General features: G+C 36.3%; 1 protein-coding gene across 2 annotated transcripts in view; it reads right to left on the reverse strand.

Moving 5' to 3' along the window:
- Positions 1-24593, reverse strand: part of LOC147530993 (ENHANCED DISEASE RESISTANCE protein (DUF1336)) — a 43708-nt gene extending 19115 nt beyond the window's left edge. Inside the window, exons 1-12 of one of the 2 annotated variants that reach the window (XM_086647000.1) lie at positions 24042-24593; positions 23203-23277; positions 22930-22983; positions 20314-20379; positions 19759-19817; positions 19241-19317; positions 18208-18333; positions 13536-13570; positions 6562-6662; positions 6392-6487; positions 5455-5519; positions 3364-3435 (exon numbers count right to left, since the gene is read on the reverse strand). In XM_086647000.1, coding sequence (XP_086503126.1) covers positions 3364-3435; positions 5455-5519; positions 6392-6487; positions 6562-6662; positions 13536-13570; positions 18208-18333; positions 19241-19317; positions 19759-19817; positions 20314-20379; positions 22930-22983; positions 23203-23277; positions 24042-24296 — 1081 coding nt within the window. In that variant the 5' untranslated portion in view covers positions 24297-24593. Of the gene's footprint in view, positions 1-3363; positions 3436-5454; positions 5538-6391; positions 6488-6561; positions 6663-13535; positions 13571-18207; positions 18334-19240; positions 19318-19758; positions 19818-20313; positions 20380-22929; positions 22984-23202; positions 23278-24041 lie in introns of both variants that reach the window. The other variant, XM_086647001.1, reaches the window with a different exon arrangement.
- Between the last annotated feature and the right edge of the window lie 2985 nt (positions 24594-27578).

Genomic DNA, 27578 nt, shown 5'->3' on the forward strand with positions numbered 1-27578 from the left:
GCAAATGATTTCGAAAGAATTACTAGATGGAAAGTTGGGGATGGGAAGTTTATAAGATTCTGGCACGATAAATGGTGTCACCAGCTTGCTCTAAAAGACAGGTTTCCGGCCATTTTCTTTATTGCCTCTCACAAGGAGGCAACTGTGTTTGATTCATTTGACTTTACTTCTAGCTCTTGGGAGATTCATCTGAGGAGAAATTTGAACGATTGGGAAGTTGACATTCTGGCTAACCTCCTGAGTGTAATAGATAACCATAAACCTAAGCAGGGGGATCCGGACACTAGAGTTTGGAGAGTGGATGAGGAGGAAGACCTGAGTGTGAAGAATTGCTACATCAGACTCTTGGAGTCTGATCCTACTGATAGGGAGCCGATGGACTTTAAGGGGCTGTGGTCGAGGCTTATACCACCGAGAGTAAGTTTTACTATTTGGGCGGCAGTTCTGGGCAAACTCCCAACATTGGATGTGCTAAGAAACCGAGGCATGCAGATAACTAATTGGTGCGCGAGGTGTAAAAGTCAAGGAGAGTCTATCGACCACTTGTTTGTCCACTGTGAGGAGGCCTGGAAACTGTGGTCGTTCTTTATCCAGGGCGTGGGACTCACTTGGTGCTGTCCAAAGTCTCTCTCTAATGTACTGTCCCAATGGGGAGGAACAGCAATTAGAAAGTCGCGCAGAGACCTATGGAGGCTGATCCCTTTTGCCATTTGCTGGTCGATATGGAAAGCTAGAAATGATGGAATCTTTAAGGATTCCCCTAGACTCCTCGTAGTGGAGGTGGAAGATGTTCTTGGGCTTCTATTTCACTGGAGTAGGAACCTAGGATGGACCGTTAATTTTTCTTATTTTGATTTCATTGCTAATTGGGAGGATATCATATCGTAACAATGTAGATGTGAATCCCCCTTTTCCGTTGTATCTTCTCCCTTTCCTTTAATTTATTCAAAATTTTCAAAAAAAAAAAATTAGTTAAGATTTTACCAGAAACTGGAGAAAAGAAAGTAGGTTTACATAGACGCTTTAAGTATGCTGCCCAACATTAGAGAAACGGCAGTTGCGATATGTTTAAGTTCCATATTCTACTCAGCGAGAAATAAGCAGTTCCAGTAGATGCAACATCTCAATCTAAAAAGTACCAAAGTTGTGTTTATTTTTCTTAGATGGGGTACTCATCGCAAATGACCTAATTGACTCCAGAAGGCAGAAAGGTAGACAAGGATTGGTGGTTAAAGTAGACCTCCAGAAAGCTTATGACAGAGTCAGCTGGGATTTCTTGTATCAAACCATGAACAGAATGGGATTTGGGTATAAATAAAGACCATGGATGTATAGGTTTATATCATCAGCTTCATTCACGATACTGATGAATGGAATCCCTACCAGACTATTTCAGAACTAAAGGGGGATCAGATATGGAGATCCATTTCCCCACTCCTCTTTCTTATGGTGGCAGAAACTCTAAGTCACTGCCTAAGACGGGCAGAAGAGAATGAATTCATACTTGGTTTCAAGCCTAAAGATAACGGTACCCCAGCGAACCACCTCCAGTTTGCTGATGCCAGATGATACCCTCTTTTTCGTGGATGACGACACGAGACAACTCAGAAAGTTCAAAGACATCCTGATATGGTTTGAATTGGCATCAGGGCTAAAGGTAAATTGTTCCAGACCAAAAATTTACCCGGTTCTTAAGCCACTGAGAGGGGCAAGACTCCCAACAGATATTAGTATTTTGAGATGCAGGCTGGAACTTCTCCCAGCCACCTACCTAGGCCTCCCTCTGGGAAAAGGATATAAATGCAACGCATTATGGGATCCAGTGTAACAGAAAATTAACCGCAAACTATCCGCCAGTTCTCTCGTGGGGGCAAGCCAACACTAATCAAGGCATTTCTCTCGGCACTACCCCTTTACTACCTTTCACTGTTTGCCATACCTATCTCCATCCTTAAGAAGATCGGTAAAAAGACGTGCGACTTTCTCTGGAATAATAAAGAGGTTCTACAAAAATCCACTGGGTTGCTGGGAATCTGATTTTGTAGGAGATTAAAACAGGAATGGGGATCAAGAATTTGAGGACACTGGATGATGCCATGTTAACCAAATGCCTACGGAGATTCACAACAGAAAAAACTATGCTTGGGTGTAACATAATTGCTGAGAAGCATGGTGAAGAAAAGGGTGGATTGGACCATAAGTTCACTAAATCATCCTACGGATGTGGGGTTTGGAAATGAGTTTATTGCAGGCTGACAAACTTCAACACAATCACAAGATGGAGTCTGGGAGATGGAAAGACAATCAACTTTCGGCACGATGTTTGGTGTTCTACAATGAGCTTGAAAGATAGATTTCCAACAACTTTTCATCTACGTACAATGAAGGAAGCAACGGTACATCAAATGTTCAATTGGAACCAAGGAAATTGGAACATCCTTCCGAGAAAGAACCTGAATGATTGGGAAATCTCAATCTTGGCAGCTTATGGATATAATTGAAATCTGCTGACTTGAGGAGAGAGAAGTAGACACAAAAGTATGGAGACCAAGGGAGAAGGTTGAGCTATTAGTTAAACAGTGCTACAGAAAGATGGTGACTGACGGCAATTCAAAATGAACACATTGAAAGGCCAAAAGCATATATGGGATTCGCACACTCCCCCAAGGGCAAGCTTTACTGTATGGGAAGCCACAAAAAACAAGGCCCCAACAGTGGACATGCTTAAAAGCCTTGGGATGCATATACGCAGCATGTGTGTAAGGCTCGAAAGATCGGAGAGACAGCAGAATACCTATTCCTACATTATGACAAGGCAAGACCCTCATGGGATTTCTTTACAACTACAACAGGGAACGAATGGTGCTTTCCTAAATCGATGGCACAGGACAATCTTCCAATAGCAACATCTCAAAATTAAAAAGGCAAAAAGAAAGCTATGGGCCATTATTCCAATAGCAATCATGCAGGCACTATGAAAGGATAGGAATTACAAAACCTTTAAGGACTCAAACCCTCACAGTGTCCTGGCAGTGGAGGATATTCTTGCATTTCTATTCCGTTGGAGTAGAAAGATTAATTGGGGAAAAGACAATTTATTATGATTTTGTTTCTAAGTAGGAGGAAATGGTGATGTAACATAAAATCTTAAAACTAACCTCTATGTATCTTTTTCATCAATATTAATTCAAAGGTTCAAAAAAAAAGTATTTATTGCCAGAATGCAACCAACAAAGAACCTCCAGCGCGACATAACCCAAGCTTTTGAGTAAGCACATTAAAAGAGAACAAGCTAACAGAGAAGTATGAACATGAAGATGCATAATGAGTTCTAAAGTAGCAACAAAATTTCTTAAGACTTACGAGTAATGTTTGTTCGCCGATAGCCAGATTTCGGAGGTCTCTTTTTGTGGACTGCGGGAAATTGTAAAATAGCTGCAGCAACATACGCATAACACTGTGATCTATAACCTTACCCAAGAGGCAAACACAAATAAATTTTCAAAACACAAAAATTAAACAAGCCCTTCCTTTGCTTGGTCCAGGGCCATCAAGGAATTTAAAGACGTTCCATACATTGATATGGCGGTCAATTGGGATGCCTGGATTATGTAACAACCCTTTCTTTTTTAACTGATTTGGTTCACCGCCCCATTATACATACATAATTTTATCAATATATTCATTCAAACTTTCAAAAACAAAAAATGAAATTCCACTGAAATTATCTTAATCCCCCTGTAAGTTCATACTACGAGCTCCATATATAAATAATTCTCCCAAGTCCCAAAGTCTCCTGAACCTACTCAAATTACAAAAATTTGCAACCTAAGAACCAAGTGACATTAAACCCCTTCAGACATAGAGTAAATCCAAATAACATTTTGCTAGGTACACCACCTATCAAGATTAGGAGTCTAGCCTAATAAAAGAAAACTAATCAACATCCTTACCCTAACCTAAACAAAACTCAAGCCTTGCATCACATTGTCATCAAAAGTAATTGGAGACAAGGGTTTCCCGAACAAAATGTTATAATGTAAATAACATTTGAAGCCTCACATCAATAGCCTTCTTTACCTCCCTTACCCCTTTATTAGTGACAAGGAGATCATTCATATTTCTTTCATGCATAGAAACGGCATTGTCCTTTAAGATTTGTGCATGATGTTATCCAGAAAACGTGAGAAGAGAAATCTTTCCTGAACCAACATCCGATGTTCAAGGCCCCCTCTTCCAGTACAAGGGTATTAAACACTCCTTCCTCAGTAATACTAATTTTCTTAGCCGGACAGTGACCGATGATGGAGACATCGTAGTATTAAGGCTAAGAGTTGATATTAAGTACTTTGCATATCAACCAACGGATACCCGATATAAGAGTGATACCTGAGATTCATATTAAGTATAATAGTCGCATATTGGACATTTTTGATATTGATGTCAACTGCAAATCAAGATGGTGATGTGCCTAACTTTTCTTTTCAAAGGCTGGCCTTAAAAGGACTATTGGCTTTTTACATTGTTGCTCGCATATTTTACAAAGCAAGCTTCTCTGTCTTGTACCTTAACATGTGGGGGATTTTCTAATGCAACACTTAAAGTGAACAGGCTGACCATACTGATTACAACAGTAAAGAGAGCTAATTCGTACAGTTGTGCATACCTGATTGCTCATTGAGCGAAAGAATCATCGTTGATATGCATAGTAGTGGCTTGGGAGGACATTTTGGTCGTGATAAAACATATGCTATGGTTGAACAAAAGTTCTTTTGGCCAAGAATGAGGCGTGATGTTTACCGATTTGTTGATAAATGTAAAATATGTCAAGAGTCTAAAGGAAGGGTGAAAAATACAGGGTTTTATACCCCTCTTCCTGTTCCTACTTGGCCTTGAGAGGATGTGAGCATGGATTTTGTTTTGGGATTGCCTAGAACAAAAAGAGGGATGGACTCCATCTTTGTAGTGGTGGACTGTTTTTCTAATAAAATTAGTTGACTAACACTGATCTATCTTGACCCTTAAAGAAATACTTTGCATCATTTTCTGCCACGTCACTGGTGAAATTACAGTTTATTTATCAAAATAACTATTCAATCCCAATTTATCTATTCGGAAAAATTAGAATGCCTCCCACCAATGACCTATAGTCTATCGCAGCTCAAAAACACCTTCTACTTGTTCGGTTTTCCAATCATTTTGAGCAGGGTTGCTCGCCCTCTTGCTTGTAAGCTTCCAACAGCCTAACACAACCATCTTCACACATTTCAAAGTGGCATGTGAAGATAGATGCTCACTTAAGCTAAGCACAGTATATATTACAGCTTCCAAAATATACACATCTATGACTATACTGGACATGATGCTAGGTGTGCGCAGTCAGAAGAAACTATGGTAAAATATAAAAAACAGAAGTGCACTTTTGATATCTATAATATGAATAACACTTCTTACTATATGCTCCATCTTGTCCTCGAAACCATTGTCGTGAAAAAACAAAATCCCTTTTGGACTGCCACCTGGACAAGAAAAAGCATCTAAGGTAGAATTAGTTTATCTGAAATTTTACAACACAGATTGCTTTGTCAATATGGTCATCAAAGAGCTATTAATAATCATTAACATTGAAGGTGACAAAGACAACAGCAATGATGATGAATAAATAAACTGCAATCTAAATTAACATGTCTATTTGGGAAAGTTTTGCCTCAATTTGAGCTTTCAACAGTTTGTGATTCAAAATGATCCGAAACTAATGAGTAAAATGGCCATTAAGTTAATGCATTGTTAGGGAAGTTACAAAAAGGATCTGAAGGGCACTGGATTTCTACGTCCTCATAGATGTATTGTTTTACTCAGCGCAAGGCTTTGAGCACAACAGGAAATGCAAAATAGTGGCAGATGGCAAGAAATGACCAAAATAGACACTTCGCATCTTAGCCAATATGAGTCAGAGTTGATTTGCGGGAAACCCCTTGCATAGTTTCTTCATAAACGTTTTAAGCTTTTATGCACTTTCAGATCACTGTTCATTGGTATTAATCAATTCCTTGTTCTTTTTCCCTCTCTTCTGTGCATGAATTAACAAGTGGCTTCTTTCACTAACGTCGTACCGACATTGACACTTGAAGTTTCTTACGCACAATTGTACAACTAAACTAATCAATTAAAATATAGAAGGTTCTTTAAAAGTTAAATATGGAAATGTAACTGGCTTCCTGGCCACCACAACCGCCAGGTAAATATTAGTTGACTGTAAGAGATAGTAGAAGCGATATAAAACTTTGAGATGCAAAAACAAATTATGTACTTTATAATACATTGCGCAATTGAAAAAAAATTGAACTTTAAAAGGAGAACTATATGGTTGTTCAGAGTCTAATAAACATACCGCGTAAGATATTTTGGATCATATGTCCCATAGACTACATCATAGTGGCCATTAACAGAATCTACTAGTTCTAGGTCACTGGTCAGCATATCCCACCTGTAAAAACCATTTAATTAGAGATACTTTGTGACAAGAAGCAGAATGATGTAACGTTAATTCAATCAGCTTACTCGTATCTCTGATGTCGGTCAAGGCTAAGAACCATCTCAAAGACTGTATCCACATTCGCATCAATGACTGCAACAGATTTTACAAGAATATGTTTCCGGCTCTACTAAGAAAGAAAAACTTTTAGAGTAAGCGTAGTTGATTATGCATAAGAAGAAAACCTGAGCTCAACTATCAGAGGAAGAAAATTCACAAGGTCAAGAACTAGAATCGGACACAGTAAGTGATGGTCCAGCCGTCCAGGTATTATATAGAACATCAAAGATTTAAGTACTCCACTTTTAAAAAGAACAGACAACTAGAGCCAAATACACCAAGTTACCCTGTTGAGGATAGTTTTTAATTTAGGCGAGGCCATATAGAGAACATTGCAGTTTGAGGTCCTTCACCAAACAGAGAACAAAGAAAGAAGAATCATAACACTGATGCGTACAGAAAACGGACACGAACTGAGCCCGATATGAGCTCCAAAAAGGTACCACTCAGGTTGGTCAAGATTTACCTGAACCTGGCCTGTCATTTTTTTGTTGACCAAAAAGGAAGAGGTTTTAGAGTGCAAATTGGGAAGTATGAGAAGGTAAACTTAAGGAAATTTTGGGGCTTGTTGTTCGGAGAGATTTAACAAAATCGTACATGTACGGTGTCCCTGCATACTCTGATGGTGGGGCGAATTCTGTTTCTTCGCCAATGTCGACGCCTCCCAATGTGGAACAAAATCTCACACCATGCTGGATGGTGGCTAAGTGGAGACAAAATCGTACATGTTCAGGGTCCACAGTGTCGCTGCGTACTCTGATGGGTAAGGGAATTGTGTATCTTTGCCAATTTCGGGGGTTTCCCAACGTGGAACAAAACCTCACACCATGGCGGGTGGTGGCTAAGTGAGGACAAAATCGTACATATGGGGGTCCACAGTATATCTGCGTACTTTGATGGTAAGGCAAATCGTGTGGTTCGCCAATGTCGAGGCCTTTTGGGTGGGCTCGTGGAGCCTTCGCGAAGCACAAAACCTCGTAGCTGCGGGTTTGGCTCTGAGGTGCCAAATGTGGGGAAAAATCGTTAACTGCTAAGGCTTGGGGCTTCACGATTACCTATATGGAACCTACAAATCTACAATTGATCACCTAAAAAAGAGGTTCCCAACTTGTGAACATATGCATTCAGTGTAAGGAGCTAAAGACTATGGACCACCTTTTGTTGCATTGCAAGGTGGCCATGGGATTATGGCTCTATTTCCTAAACTCGTTTAATGACAGTTGGAGCTTCCATGGACGATTGACCAAGGTATCACTCAGTGGAGATATTTGAAAACTTCACAGGATGGCAAGGAGGTTTGGAATATGGTCCTACTTGCGATCAGCAAATGCCTTTGGAAGAATAAATTCGATATGGTATTCAGGGATTTGAATCCACTAAATGTCACTAAGGTGGAAGATGTTAAGGGACTATTTTCCCATTGGAGTAGAAATCTAAATTGGGCTAAGTTGAAATCATACTATGAGAGAGGAGGGAGTACATTGTTCTTCCACGTCGTTGAAATCAAGGCTTTAGGGATCAAATTGAGTAATTATTTCTTGTCCTTACCTTCCCAAATTCCCGACCAAGCAAAAAAAGGAGATTAGTGAAAGAGGAGGGAGTAGACCATACCACATTAATACTGCTAAGGAAGGATTACCGCACCAAATATATAACCTCACGTAAATAAAAAGGTAAGGAACTGATTCCTCATCCTTCCCACAAAGAGAGCATATGTTCGCTATACTTATTCCTCTCTTTCTCATCATATCATAGGTGGGGAGCTTTTCCAAACAAGCTTCCCAAAACAGAAATTGATTCTCTAAGGAATGTTATCCTTCCAAATGTCCTTATAGATGGAGGAAGCCTGAACATGATCCCGAGCCAAAATAAGGTAGAGAGATCTCAATGACTAGGAGATCGAAGAAGTTACTCACCAGAGAGAAGACAGTACGGAAACATAATTGGAGAAGACGATCTGAAATCCAAATGTCAGACAAAAGCTAGTGTTTTAGCCATTTCCCATCTTCATTCATCCTAGTAAGGGTCTTAAAATTAACCCATCTTGTACTCCTTAAGTAGCCTTGAGATACTAATCCTAATTTACTTAGGAGGGCATAATCCAATCTTGTACTTCCACTTAGCTTCATGTCTATCATGTCTTACCATGTTTCCGTATTTATAACCTCAAAAATAAAACAGGAAAAGATGAAGGAAACACCAGTGTCTAGGGAGAAGAAGAAGAAAGGAAGAAGATGATAGAAGGAAGAAGGAAAATGAAAAAGGTAGATGAGGAAAAAAGAAGGAAAATGTTAGGTTAAAGAGGAAAAAGGGGCGATGGACACAAGACAATCTTAATTATGTATGTCAATGATAAGGTTATGACTGGGAAGATGTTGAAGAAATTAAGAAAACTTAAACAAGTCCTGAATCAGGGATTTGAAATGAAGGATCTCAAAAAGTTATGAATATCATCACTTAGACTATTGTAGGATTTTAATAGGTTATGAATTATTATATCATCTCCTTGTGATATTATACATGTTGATGCATGAAAATTGACTCTGTTACCGTTCTTATTTATGGTAAGCAATTGCTATCAGTGGTTGATCACGGACCAGCATACCTTAATAGGTTATGAATTTTAAACCATTTGATATCCTAGACAAGAGGGTATAGAAGTCCAAAGAGAAGGAGTAGCTTAGTGTAAGCAATTGCTATCAGCGGTTGATCACGGACCAGCATATCTTAAGCTCGAATCTGGTAAATTTCATTTGGCGCCCCTCAATTCCTCCTAAAGTTAGCTTCTTGCTTTGGGCCCTGCTCTTAAACAGGCTGCCAACAATAGATATTCCAAAGAGAAGGGGTTTTGTTCTAACCAGTATATGTGTCTTACGCAAACAGAAAGAAGAAAGTTTAGATCATATCTTTTTGTCTTGTGAAGTGGCTGAGAGCCTATGGAATTACTTCTCGGCTCCTCTTAAGGTGCAATGTTGTAGGCCTAGGACGATTAACCAGCTGGTTGAGCAATGGAACGGGCTGTATAAACCGAAAAACAAGAGGGAGATTTAGGATCTTATTCCAGCTGCCATCATTTGGATTATTTGGATCGATTGTAATAACGAAATTTTCAAGGACCTGAATCTGTCCAGCTCCTTAGATATAGAGGATGTCAAAGGGATTATCTACTTATTGGCGAAAAGAATTGTATTTTTAGATCTATTTCTTATGTAGATGTAGTGGTCAATTGGGAGACGTGGATATCGTGAAATTATCCATATCCTAGCTCCCCCCCCCCTCGGTACATATTTTTTCCTTCTTTCAATATATTTATTCAAAGTTTCAAGAAAAAATAAGAACTCGGTCGAGTAACTTGGCCTGCCTCGGCTCAGCCTTTGGCCTGTCACAAGCTAAAATGCTCAGGGGTCAGTTATGGAAAAGGGTACGAACGGATGGATTAAGTTTTAACTTGTAAAATAGTCTTATTTATTCATGTAAGCATCAATCTAAGCTTCGGACAACTTCTCATTTGCCTGAAACAAACTACATCTTTTAATTTGACAAAATGGAAATTTTACATTTAAATATACATATAACGTTGGTGTTGTTTAAGTTCTTATATTGCTTATACCTTATCTTTAGTTTTTTGAAACTTTGAATGAATATATTGAAAGAAAAAGAAAAAATGTACCATGATTCTCTTTGAATCCGCAATGGGCGGACAAGAACGCATACCGCACGTTCGCCGTCCAACGGGGAAAAAAAACACTCCTCAATTATTTTTTTGAAAATTTGAATGAATACAAACACTCGTCAATGGACATATAGCCATATGATATACTTAATAGCATCACTTCTTTTTCATGCTACCCAAAGGCCTTCTACATGTGCAAATGCAGGCAATATATGTGGATCTGCTAATAACATCCTTATATGCATGCGTTAGTGACATTCCTAGTTTTGGTAAAGGGCAAAATTGGTCAAATCTCCCTAGGCCACAAATTTTGTTTGACAAAAAGGATTCGACAACTTTTTTACGTCCCGCCTTCCTAATAAGGTTTGCTCGTTTCCCCAAGTTTGGGTCGGTAAGGTTGGCACAAATTCGGCACATATCCTTTTGTACTTATCCTGAGATAATCCAAGACCCAACCCTCACTTTTTGTACTTTTCCTTTTTATAATTTATTCATTCAAAGTTTTCAAAACAAAAAAACAAATTCCGCACATATTTTGCATTTGATCTGCACAGGTTTGCATAGGTCCAGACGGGTGTGTACATGTTTTTGAAGTTTGCACAGGGTACCCAAGCCGAAAAAATATATTGACCACGGTTTATTTTCAACCAAGTCTGACACATAATTTGGTCTTCAGACGCATTTCGTATTTGCGAAATGGTTTATAATCTGATGATTTGTTGTCACTGAGAGACAGTTTCCAGCAACGCCTTTGCAAATTTTTTCACTGGAATGAATTAAAATAATGATTTAATGATTGGGAAGTCCAAAGGGTGGCTAATCTTTTTTGGCCCTCATCGAGACAATCCACCCCTCTCCTGAAGTTGATTGTAGAGTTTGGAAATTTAAAGAGAGGAAGATTTAAGTGTGAAAAACTTCTACATCAGAGTCTCTACAAAGGAAGCTCACTTAAGCTCAGCAGCCATAAATATGATTTGGAAAAATCAAATTCCTATGAGGAATTGAGGATTAGTTTCACAATTTGGGCAGTAGCACTTGAAAGGTTACCAACTGTGGATCACTTGAAGAACAGAGGCATGGTGCTGATCAGTAGATGTGTATTGTGCAAATCAGAGGAGGAGTTGATTAACCACCTATTCCTTTACTGCCAAGCAGCAAATGATCTATGGAATTTCTTCCTTAAATCTTTCAAGGTTCAATGGTGTTGTCCAAACTCTTTGGATAACCTATTGGAACAATGGGCAGGCGTGAAAATAAAAATCAAGGAGAAAAATTTGGCTCCTAATCCCAGCGGTTATCATTTGGAATCTTTGGAAGGATAGGAACAACAAAATCTTCAAGGAAGCAAACTTGACCAGCAAAGTCGACATAGAAGACATCAAAGGAACTGTTTTCGCTTGGTCTAGGATTTTAAAAGATTTTAAGGATGTTTCTTTTCTTGATATGGTTGTTAACTGGGATGCAGGGATGGTGTAACAAGCTCCCTAAGTTTTTCAGCCTTTTCTTTTTCTGTGTATAGTTTGTTTCTCTTTTCAATATATTCACTCTAATTTAAAATAAAAATAATGATTTAATGAAGCCTATTTCATTGTATTCAAGGATGGGACCTTTATTTTATAATTGGGTTATTTCCCAAATGACCCCCTAGTTTATGACCAGCTTCCCGCGCAGCCCCCTAGTTATCGAAAATACCCAACTGGCCCCATTTTTGCCGTTACCATCACATAACCATTAAAGTCAGATTTTTTATCTCAAAATACCCTTCTTTTAGTTCTCTCTCTAAAAAGTCTCATCACATAAATCTCTTTTTAATAGGTTCATCCTCCCTAAATTTTCTCTCTATAATTTTTATCTATCTAAAATTTTAATATCTCTGCCTCATTTGTTTCTCCCTCTTAACAACATCTCTCATCCGTCTCTAGATTGTAAACAGTAAGGTCCAATCCCCCTTTATATTTCTCTCTCTCTCTCTCTCTCTAAAACTCTCAATGATATTCTTGTCAAAGAAGCAAAAGAGAAGAGAGAACAGGCCAGTAAGCTTTCTCATCTTCAATCAGAAATTAATCGATTTGAGGTCCAGATATTGGAATCGGAGAATAATATACTTGAAGATATAGTAGCGGCGGCGGAAAATCAACATTAGAAACTCTAATTTCAGTAGTTCTCCATGAATCTCCCTAAAAGGGTTTAATTCCCGAAATTGGAAGATGGAAAATCAACATAAGAAACCCTATTTTCAGTACCGAAATTGGAAGATGGAAAATCAACATAAGAAACCCTAATTTTAGTAGTTCCATCACTAACAACAAGAATCGTCTATTTGTTTCCAGGGATTTTGATTTTATTGCTAAAGCTTCAACTACAATGATATCTCAAGGTTGCTCGACAATGGCTTCATTTCAAAAGTTAGATTGTTGATTAGAAAATGGTTTCTTAATGATCAAATCTAAACTGGCATTTCTATTTTTTTTAGATCAAATCGATAATGGCTTTTACTAGCTCAGTTTCTTATTTCTTCATGTTCAAACGTCAGTATAGATCAAATTGGTTAGGAAATGGCTTCTCCAAGTCCACGATCATCGATCAAAAAATGGCTTAATTTCAAAAGTTTACTACGATTTTCTCGGCATTTGAAGCTTCTTTTAGTTTTTGGTTTGGTTTGATTGGAACTCTGATTATTGAAATTTTAGGTTTTCTTGGCTTTTTCATGATCAAATCTATACTAACTTTCATGTTTTTTTCCTTCGTTGATTTAGGAAGCGGCTAAGATATGATGATGAAGAAGACGATTCCGCAGATATCCCTCTTTCACTGTTCTAGATATCCCTCTTTCACTGTTCGTGTTTTGCACTGAAGTACTCAGATCTAAATTCTCTCTATACAAAACTAGAGAGAGAAACTCTAGAAGTTTTTCTTTGTTCACTACTTTTTTTACTTGGAGGGAAAATCTCGGATTAATGTTAAAGCTCAGTTTAGATCTTGGAATAATTTTCACTTTCTATTTCTCTCTAAAAAGATTTTAAAGAAAGAAAGTTTTTAGAAAGAGAGAGTTTTTAGAGAAGACGGGAGAGAATTTAAACGTGTCAGAGAATTAAATAGGTCAGAGAATTAAAAGAAGAGCAATTGTGGGACAGAAAATATAAAGTTAACGGTCAATGGACGGTAACGGCAAAAAAGGGGTCATCTACGTATTTTCAATAAACTAGGGGCCATTTGGGAAATAACCCTTTATAAATTTGCATAAAAGTATAATGAAGTAGGATTTACCTTTGCGCCAGCAACATCCTCAAATATTCTTATACCTACAGAAGAATAAAGAATAATCATGAGCCAACTAACAACATACATACAATCTAAAACTAGCTTCACACAATTCCATTTTGCTACATGGTGAAAACAAATTTGTAGATAACCAACTAGCATAGCATTAGACAAATGTTGCCAATAAAAAATTTAAGTGACATCTTGATCTGTTTATTTAGGGCATTACAATGGTTACGTGGAATAAAGAGTACCACGTAGAGCATGATATCTCAAGCAAACATGGACCGTGTGGAAGGAAATAAAACCATGTAACCTCCAAGAATAAGTTTTTAGATCTGAACATCACAGTTGAAATAAACCACGTAACTTCAAGAAAATATGGACCATGTGGAAGAAAATAAACCATGGTAACCCCACTAAACCTTTCAAGAACTCCAACTAGTTTAGGCATGGGAGCCACTCGTCTCCTATGATGTTCTTACTAGTAGCAGAACTCCTCAGCTACTGTATGAGGAGGCGGAGGAGAATGAATGGATTAAGGGTTTCAAGGTGAAGAGCGATGGAGCATCACTTAATAATATCCAATTTGCGGACAGAACCCTGTTCTTTGAGGAAGAGGAGCCAGCCCAACTCAGGAATCTAAAGAATACTTTGGTTTGGTTCGAACTAGCCACTGGCCCAATGGGAAACTACAACAAGTCTTCTATCTATTTAGTCTTAGAGCAGCAAACAAGAATTAATTGTCAGGAAAACACCGGAAACTTCGGGAATCCCCACGGACGACATACATAGGACTTCCACTAGGAGAGGATACAAAAACAACACTTTGTAGGATCCGGTAATTAAGAGAATAAATCAGAAGTCGTCGGCTTCAAGGAGAAGTCACTATCAAAAGAGGGGAGTTGGCCCTTATTAAGGCAGTCATATCAGCTCTTCTATACACTACCTTTCCTTAATTATTTATTTTGAAACTTCGAATGAATATATAAAAGAAAAGACTAAATATTTACAAGGTAGGGAGAATGGCTATGGAATCTCTCACGAATCCATGCATCCCGATGGACAACTACATCTAGGAAGGTTACATTCTTATATTTCTAGCTTCCTAATCCAAGAGAATAAAGTCCCTTTAATGTCTTCAATGTCAACATTGCTTGATAAGTTCTTTTCCTTGAAGATCTTAGTGTTTGTCTTTCCAAATGTTCCAAAAGATAGCTGCTGGCGCAAGCTGCCAGACTTCTTTTCTCTTTCTCCTTTTACACGGACCGTCCCATTGAGCCAGCATCTGAGTAGCTGTGTTGGGACTGCACCAGTGAACTGAAATGGAGTTGATGAAAAACTTCCAGATAGCTATGAGAACTTTACAATGAAGGAATAAGTGATCTATGCTCTCTTCCTCTTCCTTACAAAAGGCACATCTGTTGGGTAAACGGAATTACTTTATACCAGATGACCCTAGTGGAGCAGGGATCAAAAATCTGGACTATCCAGGTCTAGTCGCTTGTCGCAGTTGGAGACTGATAGAGCATCCTTCTCCACTGAAGCCCACACCTTTTTATCCTGACTACCTGAGAGGTTTATACCATGTAAAATCTCCAAAAGATTTACATATTGTTGCACTTCCCAATCATTAAGGTTCCTTCTAAGGTTAATCAACCCAAGTTTGGGACTCAAAGCTAAAGGCATTGGACACCAAAATATTCTTCTGAAGCGTCACATTGAAAATATCAGGGAAACTCACTTAGAGAGGTTCAGAGCGTACCCAAACATCTGACCAAAAGCTTATCTTCTCCCCATTCACTAGTTCCCATTTTGTGATATTTTGGTATGATCTCAAGTTGGAAATTATACCTTTCTAGACCCCACATCCTAAGGTGTTTTTACTGCAATTCTTAGCCCAATCCGCACAACTCTTCCCATACTTACTCCATATCACCCCTTTCCAATGAGAGCCACTGTCTTGATCCATTCTCCGTAGCCATTTCATTAGGAGGGCTTGGTTCATCACTTTTAATTTTTTTAATTCCTAACCAACCGTTGCTAGCTAGTGCTGATTGAATTCCAAGCCACCCAATGAAGACTCTTCTGATCTTTAAAAGTGTTCCACAAGAAAGAACTCATCTTCTGTCTATCTCCTTTAGAATTTCCCATAGGAATGGTAAAGAAGGAAAGGAAATATTTAGCCAACGCTTGAAGGACTGATTTGATGAGAGTTCTTTTGCCACCTTTAGATAGCAGATGCCCTTTCCATGCTGCTAGCTTCTTGTTAATACGTTCCAGAACCAGATCCCAAAGCTTCTTGGACTTGTACCTCTCTCCTAATGGAAGGCCAAGGTAGGAGGTAGGAAAAGTCCCTACTTGGCAACCAAAGTTCTTGATCATCTCATGGTTCATGTTCTTCTCCCCTACTTTAGTTGCAATATAAATGTAGATTTCTTCATATTCACTTTAAGGCCTGACGCTGTTTCATAACATGTCAAAATGTCTCTAAGCTTCTGTAATTGTTCTGCACTCTCATCTATAAAGAATAATGTATCGTCTGCAAACTGCAAGTGATTGATACTATCTTCTATGTAAATCCTTTAACCCAACTGTTCTCCTCAGCTATCTGCAAGCAATGGCTAAGAACTTCAGCAACTAAAAGGAACAAGAGTTGGGACGGGGGTCTCCCTGCCTAATCCCTCTAGAACTTTGAAAAACTGTCGAGGGTCTTCCATTGATGAGAACTGAGAACATAGCTGTCGAAATACAGGAATAGACCCAACTCCTCCAATTATATCCAAATCCCATTCTGTGCATAGCCTGGTATAAAAAGTCCCAACTGATTCTGTCATAAGCTTTCTCCAAGTCTGCTTTAACCACCAGCCTGTTAATACCTTCTTTCCTCCTGGAATCGATTAGTTCAGTAGCTATCATCATCCCATCCAATATCTGTCTGCCTCCCACAAAAGCACCTTGAAAAGGTGAAATGATACTGCCAATCACCTTGGACAACCTCATACCTAGGATTTTGGAAGCGATCTTGTAAGCTCCTCCTACCAAGCTAATGGGCCTATGATCAGGGAACTTGGAACTGTTTTGATTCTTCGGAATAAGGACAATGAAGGTATGATTAAGTCTCCAGTGGAGAGTAGCAGTTTCGAAAAACTCTGTATTCATATCCATCATTGAAACCTTAATGATATCCCACACTTTTCTATAAAAGGAGATAGAAAAACCACCAGGGCCCGGAGCTTTACTATCCTTAGCCAAATCCTCTAAGGCTCCTACAACCTCCTCTTCTGTTATATCCGCTTTATCCTTTCCTTATTTCAATTCCAGCAGCAGTTTTGAAGCAGATTAATAAGAAAATGTGCAATTTCTTATGGGATGATAAGGACGAAAAGAGGAGCCATTGGGTGGTTTGGGTCATCATTTGCCAAGACCTGAAAGAAGGGGGCCTGCGAGTGAAAAACCTCCAGATGATGAACGGTGCCCTCCCATCCAAATGGATTTACAGATTCGCTAAGGAGAAACGAGCTTTATGGAAAACCTTCATATCTAAAATTATGAGAACAACAACGTCCCCTATCAGCTTTATGGATGCGGGGCATGGCATGGGGTCCAAAACAGAATGCAATGCTTCACCAGGCTAACATAATGGAGGTTGGCAGATGGAAGATCCATCAAATTCTAGCACGACGAATGGTGCCAGAACGTAAGTCTGAAGGAGTACTTCCCAGCCATTTATCATCTGTCTATTTCAAAGGACGCTACAGCAAATCAACTCTATAATACAATTAAAGGAGGGTGGGAGCTACAACAAAGAAGAAACCTGAACGATTAGGAAGCTCCTATCCTCCCGCAATTGTTGGAAACGATATATAATATACACCCTTTAGAAAGGAAGACACTAGAATTTGGAAGGATGGGGACAAGAAAGTCTTTTCAGTTAAGGAATGCTACCGGAGAATGAATTAGATTAACATTTAAAACATGGAATCTCTTGATATAATTTTGAAGAAACCATGCTTACTAGGTCGAGTTTCATTTCGCTTAATTAATGGCTTATTACTTTCCTAAATACCTTCGTTGCTAGGTCTACTTCTAGGCAGCATGCCTCCAGAACGTTTCAACGGCGGACATGTTGAACCGAAGAGGTTTTCAGATGGCGAGTAGATGTGTAATATGCAAAGAAAAGGAAGACACAGTAAACCATCTGCTGCTACACTGCAAAATAGCCGTTACTCTCTGGGAGTACTTCATCCAAGCGGCAAAGTCCCAGTGATGTATCCAAAATTTGATTGATCAAGCCATTTATCAATGGGGTTGTCTGAAACCCCCTAAGGGTAGGAGGAAGATCTGGAACATAATCCCTTTGTATATAATTTGGTGCTTATGGAAACTAGAAATATATTATATTATAATACGTTATCGTATTACACTATTACGACATTGTACACTATTGGAGTATTGGGAAGCTTGGACATTGTAAATAGTCGTGTAATTGTATAGGCCCTTTGGGCTCTCTTGTATTTCGTTCTTTTTTCTGAATAAAAATCATTGGGAGTTTCAAAAAAACAAAAATTTGGTGCTTATGGAAGGGGAGAATTTGGTGCTTATGGAAGGGGAGAAATGATAAGTTAGATAGCAAGCAAAGTAAAATAACATAAAAGAATTTGGCAAAAAAAACTACCATTGACAGTGTGCACACATTTCCAACGATGTGCCTCGACAGCATCCCCAGCATCACCTTCAGGATGTCCATCCAACCTTCCATTGCCTACTAGATTTGAGGACTGGCGCAAAAGTGGCTCAGGACCTACATCAGTTAATTGAAGAGAATATAAAACTAAGCGTCTTTGTTTTCCATCCAAAAGTTTATGGAAGAAATAGATGTTCAGTGCAAGAGGCCAAATTTTCTTCTTTTTTTTAACTTTGAATTAATATTGATATAAAAAGAATTTACATGGGGGATGAAAATAAGAAGTGGAACTTGTTACTTCATCTTTTCATCCCAACCAGAAATAAAATCAAAATATGACTTATCCTTCGCCCAAATCATATTTGTACTCCAATGCAAGAGGCAAATTTGTTCAACCTTTAAGTAAAAAAGAAAAAAAGAACTCCTTCATATAGCCTAGATTGGCAAATTTCAAGTTTCAACTACTTGGTGGAAAAGATAACTCACTTGAAGTACAATTACTACAATAAATCTACTCCTAGTCATACAGCACAGCCCATATTTGAGAAACATAAAGTCTCAATGGTGTATACTAACCAGAGTCAGTCGATCAAGCCATCTACCAATGGGGTGGTCTAAAAAACCCCAACAGTAGAAAAAAGATCTGGAACATAATCCTTATGGCCATAATGTGGTGCTCGGGAAAGGAGATAAATGACAATATCTTCAAGAACACCAATCCTTAAAGTATCCTCGGGGTAGAAGACATCAGAGGCTTATTATTCCACTGGGGTAGAAATATGAGATGGGCCAAGTAAAAATCATACAATGATTTTGTAAACTATGGGGAGGTTATAACGAAACAGTCACCTAGTCTTGTATCATTTTTCTTTCTCAACAGATATGCATTCGAAGTTTCAAAAAAAAGTACTTCTAAAATCTACCAAGAACAATATATGCAGTAACAAAGATAACATATTCATCTTCATAAAATATTCATTCAAACAAGCAATTCGGAAGTCAGTTTGAGTTTTTGACGTCATACCTTTTCCAATTTTAACAAGCTTTCTCAAACCATATGCATACCGCCTAACCCGAGGTCGATGTCCCTCAAGATTGAGCCTTAACACAAGAAAGAAAAAGTCGGCTCACATTACTTATGAAAACTTTATGGAACACTCACTTTCAAATAAATATAAGAACACGCGGAAACGAGTTGTTGGACCTAGGCTATCAATGGACATCATTTTCATAAGTAAGAACATAGTCTATTAAATTTACATTTGAAATGTTCTATATCATCAACCTAAGCATCCTCTCATGGAAACCATTCTATAAACTTATTTAGAAAAGCCATTTCCAAACAATAATGCATGGAATAACTTTGACTGAACAACAAACTGTAACCGACTTTAATGTTATCCACTGTACAGCACTCCAGCCTACAACAACAGATATCTCTTTAAGTTAAACAATTAAGGTAGGCAGGGAGTATGAAGTTCATTATTTTCAAGAAAGTGCATAATGTCCGCATTTAAAATAAACAAATAGTACTTAGCATACTCATTCTCAACGCTTAGTTTTCGATGTGAACTACCTCCTTTCAACAGCTCATACTCTGCCTGTAGGCAAACCAGTAATAGTTAATCAATTAAAAAGAAAAACTTACAAGGAACAGTGGATATTATATAGGTTGGTTTCAACTATAAGTAAAAAAAATGGATGTTAGCCTAAGCAGTCAGACTCGTGAGTAAATCGTGAATTGTCGGCTTTGGGTAGCCCAAGCCAATTCAATTCAATGACCCACAAGTCAAGGTTTTACTAATTGACTGGCAGAGTTCAGCTAACTGCCTAGTCAGCCAATTTCGGGGTCCGCGAGTCAGTCGGTAGTTTTGTAGAACATGTCAACTACCTTTTAGTTTCAGATTGTTATAGAGAGACGAAGAATGGAAAGTGAAGAAGAAGATGAAAAGGAATTGGTTTATAAAGGTTCCTCCTAGTTTCTATCATCAGTCAATAGATAAGGCTTCATTAAAAGATATGCATGCATCGTCAAATTCGAAAACAGGGGCTACTTGTTCAAATATGGTCCCTTCCATGTTATAGCTCCATTATTACCTCTTGCTTAGCCTGATCAAAAGCTTCCATCCATTTCCTGGCTTCTCCAGCAGTCGCACAAGCAATCTAACATAAATGTGAAATATACGCCAGTAAAAATTAAGAAAGAAACCTTTTTTTAATAAAAAATTGAATGAATACTTATTAAGAAAAGAAACCTAGATTTCAATCACATTCATATAATAAAAATAAAATAACAACTTCCAACAAGTTTTTTCAAAAATTAAACATGTTACAAATTACTTGTGGAGGAAGTACAACCAAATAATTGGTCGACTAATCAAGGGAAAAATTACAGGTAAATGTAGAAAATAACCTCTAATAAAAACTATGATAAGACGTAAACGAACTACAGATGTATAATCTGTAAGAAGCTGAAAGAGACTACAGACCACCTATTACTTCACTGTCAGGCGGCCATGGGTTTATGGCTTTACTTCCTAAAGGTGTTTAACATTAGTTGGAGTCCCTCTGCGACGATCAACCAGGCGATCATGCAATGGCAATATTTGATTACTCCGAAGGTTGGTAAAGCAGTTTGGGACTTGATCCATGTGCAATCATCTAGTGCCTTTGGCCATACATCTTGTGTAGACATAGTGGTTAATTGGGAGGCATGGATATCGTGAGAAATCCGATGACCTAACCCACTCTTTTGTACAGTTTTCTCTTTTCATTTAATATATTAATTTAAAGTTTCAAAAAAAAATCATCATTTGCCTTTAAAGGACAGGACCCATATCATTTTCAAGGAATCCGATCCACAACATGTCACTCAGGTGGAAGATGTAAAAGAATTACTATTCAATTGCAGTACAAATTTAGGATGCATTAAGTCTAAATCTTACTATGGTTTGTTCATAACTGAGAGGCCATGATAGTGTGACGTAGGCCCCCAAGTGTTGTTTTTTTCTTCTTGTGAAGTTTCAAAAAAAATTGTCACAAGTATATTAGGTTTCATAAATATCATCTATAACACTGTAGTGAAAAAACAAAGCTACATCAGCTTAAACAGAGCTAGTGCATCTTCTTTTATTGATAGCCAATATTCACCTAAACATATCCTACTGAACACAATACCTAACGTACTCATAACATATTTACACAGATAAGTCGTGCACTATAATCTGCATAGTCCTAATATTTAGTACAATTGTTTTCTGCAGGTCCCTCGTCCACCATATTACAAAATATGTGAATAAGATATGAAACCTAACATGGATGAACGAAGATTACTCTATAGTCTACATCTTCAATCTGAAGTTCAAGGAAATTGCTAAAGTATATAGAACTATTTGGAAAGAAAGAAACGAGAAACCTTCGAGGTGACTAGTGGATCTAATAGCATCGAGGTGGGATATTATCAAAGATTCGATGATGGAAATGGTAGTTGACTTCTCAAGGACTGTTTCCCTTCACTGGAGATTGAATCAGACGTTTATTGTGTTAATCCCCAAGAAGAAGAGCAGCTCATCTTTCTCTGATTTTAGACCTATTAGCTTGGTGGGAGGGTCTTATAAAATTATATCGAAGATTCTAGCCACTAGAATGGCCAGAGTAATGGACAAGCTTATATCTCCTTTTCAAGGCGCTTTTGTGAGTGGGAGACAAATATTGGATGGAGTCATGATCGATAATGAATTAACCGATTCGAGGAGGAAAGAGGGTAAGAGAGGTCTCACTATCTGCTCTCTTTTATTGTACTATACAAGGAATGAAACTTCAGTTTCGGTGGAAATTTCGGTCAATCCAAAAGTGGAAACGTTTCGTGGAAACGTTTCGGTCTGTGTGGAAGTTTTACAAAACCACAAAAATGATAGAAATTTATTAGTATTGTATATACTAATATATTTTATCCATCATGAAGCCTAAAGAGAACATTGTTATAGTTATAGTACTATTATGGTTGAAAATAGTTGATATGAGGGGCAAAAATGAAAAAAAAAGTAACGGATTTGTTACATAATCAGTAGGTTTGAGGTGTAAATTGCAATCACATAGCTAGGTCAGGGTCAAATGGCAAATCTATAACATTAAAAGACTTGAAGGGAAAATAACTACAAAGGAAAGTTGTAAAGGCGCCCGCTGTAAATGTCAAAGGCATCTGCCTTGAGAGAGGTGCCTTTTACAATTACGGGGGCGCCCTTAAAACTTCCCTAATAGATTAGGGTTTGAAGAACAGATATTCTTTTTTCATCGTCTTCTTCCTCTGGCCGCCCACTTTCTCTCTCTAGAGTTTCATATGAAATCTTCGAACCTAGCTGTAATTTCATGGGGTTTTCATGGAGAAGATTAAAAACGATGAAATAGAAATGAAATCAACAAGAAATCGAGAAGAAATCGACCAAAAGATGGAGAAGAAAGGATGAAGGTCTGCTTTCATGGCCAAATTTCGAATATTTCGGAATCTAGATCGAAACATCTAATATTTCGACCGAAAATCTACAAGAAACTTCTGTAAGCTACTTTTCGTTTCCCTCATCTGAAAAACCGACATATTTCGGCGATTTCGACCGAAATATGTCGATTTTTCATTCCTTGGTACTATACCACTTTTTTATTATATCTTAGTCCAAACTTTTCAAAAAAAAACAAAAATATACAACTATCACTTACTTCTCCTTTTCGGCTCTCGTCCAATCGATTGAAAAGTCTTATAGCATAAAGATCCTAAGGAAAAATATAATTCTTGCATTAGTTCCATCATTCAAAAATAGTAATAACAACATATTTGCTCAACATTCGACAAAGCGAGCAAACAGAGGATAGCTCGTACCTACAAAAGGTACAAGCAGTTTGGTAATAACTAGTAAGCATATCAAACTAGACAATCAAATCCTCATTTTATAACTAAGTAAAAAATGCATAAAATTGTATGTCAGGTCTTACCCCATTATTTACTTTCCTACGACCTAACTCCTCCACCATAAGTGTGTGTCCAACAACACCCTTTCTGATGGGTTTCTGCATTAAAATAAGTTGTAAGCTATAAATATGAAATTTAACAACAAAATAGAGTAACTGTGAGACTTAGCGCAAATAAACTAGTCAGAAGTTATTCCTCTATTGTGTCGACACGGCATTTTTTTTACTAGAATTGAGATGAAAACCTAAAATGCAACTATAATTTATGATATTCTTACAACTTCAAATTTCTTCAAGAAAAAAGGTGTGCATGATTAGGCTAAGCAAAGAGAGAGTGTGAACAATCCCTCGAACTAGTATGCACTTAACAACTGCTACAACATTTTGAAAGTCAAAGATGATCCCAAAAAAAGAAATTTATGGATATAGGATCCACTCCAAGAATTTCACGATATTGCAGCGCTCGCTGCAAAAATTAACAAGTTTCTCTTTTTCTTAGTATTAAAATTTCGTAACAATTAAAACATTGGATGCCACTTTTATTGTAGGTCAAGTAACAATAACGTTGACAATGGGGTAATACAAATAACCGAAGTTAACCAAATATCAAATCTTAGTCAGAGTCCAACTTTAAGAATAACAATTCTATAGAATTCATCTATTACATTTCAATATCTCAGGTTCTAACCTCAAACTGTAATTAATTTTGATCAGAAGGAAATAAAGGAGTTAAATAAGAACCTATTAATCCATTACTAAAGCATTCATCTTCATAAATAATAACCATAATCCAACAGAACGTTAAATGAGCCCAAAAAAATAAGATTAGGTAAGAATATGGTAGAAGAAGTGAGAAGACGAACAATTGTGGGATTTTCATGCGGATCGCGCTTGTACATCTCTACGTATTTGCCTTTGATGAAGAGGAATCGGAGATGGCAGTACTCGTGACCAATTGTGTTAATCCCAAGATGATAAACCCATCCAAAATACTCAAAAGCTCCTCTCTCTTGCTCCGATGACGACGAAGATGGTGAATGCGATGATGATGATCCTTCGCCCTCTATTTCTAGTGATCCTCCACTGCTGCTGTTCACCATCTTCGACGACGACGACATCGCCACCACCGATCCTCTCTCTCGCTCAAGGAAAAATTTTACCACCCAATCAGCTCTATTTCCCTCTCTCTCTCTCTCTCTAATCAATAGATTTGATCATTTGAGGGTTAATTCCATTTAATAAAGGGATAATTTCATTTTGCCCCATTGAAGATGACCAAATCCTCAAAATGGTCCTCTAAACAACTTCTATTTTGACCTCTTTCATTTTTCATTAATGTTGTGTTTGGACGAGGGAATCATGAATCCGCGGATTCACGAGTCTTGGGATTCATGGTTCCACGGATTCATGAATCCAAGTAATATTTTTTGGTTTGTTTGGCAACTAATAAGAATCTTATTAGTTATTATTATTTAAGTATTTTTTTCACGGAAATCTTTTTTTTCTTCCGGAAACCTTTTTTTACGAGCACCAGTATTTCTTTTGGGAAAAACACGGTCTTTATCAAGTAAAAAAGGTTTTATAAAATTTCAGTTTTCGGAAAAATATTTTCGAGAAAAAATAATAATTTTTCGGTAAAAAAACGGATTTGGAGGAAAACAGTTTTTAAGGGAAAATCTGTTTTCTAGAAAAAAATGGATATCCGAAAAAAACTTATTTGGGGAAGAATTGATTTTCGGGAGAAAAATGGTTCTCGGGAAAATCAGATTTTGGGAAAAAAACACTTTTTTGAAGAAAAAAAATGATTTTTGGGGGAAAAAATAATTTTCGAAAAAAATATGATTTTTGAAGAAAAAATAATTTTCGTGGAAAAAAATGATTTTCGGAGAAAAAACTATTTTTGGGGAAAAATATGATTTTTGAAAAAAATAATATTTTAAAAATAATTATTTTGTCTAAGAAATTTTTTTTTTTATTTTAAGTTTGAGATTTTAATAAATCTATATAATAAAACAGAAGGAAAACGATGACGGGGACAAACATCCTTTTTTAATAAAGGATTTTGTCTAAAAGCCCTTCTCAAAATTTAAAATATAGTCCTTCGTAGAAATAAAGTTACCTATTTAAAAAACAATAATCTTTTATTTCTTAGAAATAAAATAACCAATTTAAGAAAAAAAATTTCAAAAGTTAAAAAAAGAAAGTAAAATCTCTCGCTCTCAATAAAATAATAACTAATTTAAGAGAAAAGAAACAAAAGAAAATAACACACAAAAATAAAAATCTCTCTCTCCAATAATAAAAAAAATAATAACTAATAAATTTCGAGGGCTGTTATATAACAATAAATTTCGTAACATTAGATTGATACAAGTGTCCGTGTCTTGGGCCACGGGATATACCCTAGTATATATATATCATTTAAGAAAAAAAGAAACAAAATAAATTTCAAGGGTTAAAAAAAGAAATTAAAATCTCTCTCACTCAATAAAATAATAACTAATTTAAGAGAGAAAATAAACAAAAGAATCTATTATATAAAACAGAAGGGAAAACGATGACTGGGACAAACATCTTTTTTTAATAAAGGATATTGTCTAGAAGCCCTTCTCAAAATTTATAGTATAGTCCTTCGTAGAAATAAAGTTACCTATTTAAAAAAACAATAATCGTTTCCTTCTTAGAAATAAAATAACCAATTTAAGAAAAAAAAAAGAAACAAAATAAATTTCAAGGGTTAAAAAAAGAAATTAAAATATCTCTCACTCAATAAAATAATTACTAATTTAAGAGAGAATAAACAAAAGAATAATACAAAAAAATAATAACTAATAATAATTTTTCTCTCTCAATAAAATATCATTTAAGAAAAAAAAACAAAATAAATTTCAAGGGTTAAAAAAAGAAATTAAAATCTTTCTCACTCAATAAAATAATAACTAATTTAAGAGAGAATAATACAAAAGAATAATAACTAATAAAAATCTTTCTCTCTCAATAAAATATCATTTAAGAAAAAAAGAAACAAAATAAATTTCAAGGGTTAAAAAAAGAAATTAAACTCTCTCTCACTCAATAAAATAATAACTAATTTAAGAGAGAATAAACAAAAGAATAATACAAAAAAATAATAACTAATAAAAACCTCTCTCTCTAAATAAAATATCTATATAATAAAATAGAAGGGAAAACGATGACTGGGACAAACATCCTTTTTTAATAAAGGATATTGTCTAAAAGTCCTTCTCAAAATTTAGAATATAGTCCTTCGTAGAGATAAAGTTACCTATTTAGAAAACAATAATCTTTTCCTTCTTAGAAATAAAATAACTAATTTAAGAAAAAAAAATAAACAGAATAAATTTCAATGAATAAAAAAAGAAATTAAAATCTCTCTCTCGCAATAAAATAATAACTGATTTAAGAGAAAAGAAACAAAAACATAATACAAAAAAATAATAACTAATAAAAATCTCTCTCTCTCTCTATAAAATATAACAATAAATTTCGTAACATTTGATGATACAAGTGTCCGTGCCCTAGGGCACGGGATATACCCTAGGGCTGGAAAACGGTCTGAAACAAAAATAGAAATTAAAATCTCTATTATCAAGAAAAGAAATTAAAATAATGGTGGTGGATTAAAAAAAGAAATTAAAATCTCTCTCTTTCAATAAAATAATAACTAATTTAAGAGAAAAGAAACAAAATAAATAATAACTGATAAAAATCTCTTTATCTCAATAAAATATAACAATAAATTTCGTAACATTTGATTGATATAAGCGTCCGTGCCCTAGGGCACGGGATATACCCTAGAAATAAAAATTCTAATTTAAGAAAAAAAGAAACAAAATAAATTTCAAGTTTAACAATAAATTTCGTAACATGTAATTTATACAAGTGTCTGTGCCCTAGGGCACGGGATATACCCTAGTATCTATTATATAAAACAGAAGGGAAAACTCTGACTGGGACAAACACCCTTATTTAATAAAGGATATTGTCTAGGAGTCCTTCTCAAAATTTAAAATATAGTCCTTCGTAGAGATAAAGTTACCTATTTAAAAAAAATAATAGTATCATTCTTAGAAATAAAATAACTAATTTAAGAAAAAGAGGAACAAAATAAATTTCAAGAGTTAAAAAAATAAATTAAAATCTCTCTCTCTCTCAATAAAATAATAACTAATTTAAAGAAAATGAAACAAAAAAAAATAATACAAACAAATGAGGGTATCTAGAATATAACAATAAAATCCTGTCACATTTGATTGATACAACTGTCCGTGACCTAGGGCACGGGATATACCCTCGAAAAAACCGTGTCGTTATTATAAAAAAAGATATAATCTTTTTTAGAATAATTGTCTAGAAGCACTTCTCAAATTTTAAAATAT

The sequence above is a fragment of the Eschscholzia californica genome, unplaced genomic scaffold (assembly GCF_041429995.1).
Source record: "Eschscholzia californica isolate CP2 unplaced genomic scaffold, dmEscCali1.0.p SCAF_6, whole genome shotgun sequence".
NCBI classification, from domain to species: domain Eukaryota; kingdom Viridiplantae; phylum Streptophyta; class Magnoliopsida; order Ranunculales; family Papaveraceae; genus Eschscholzia; species Eschscholzia californica.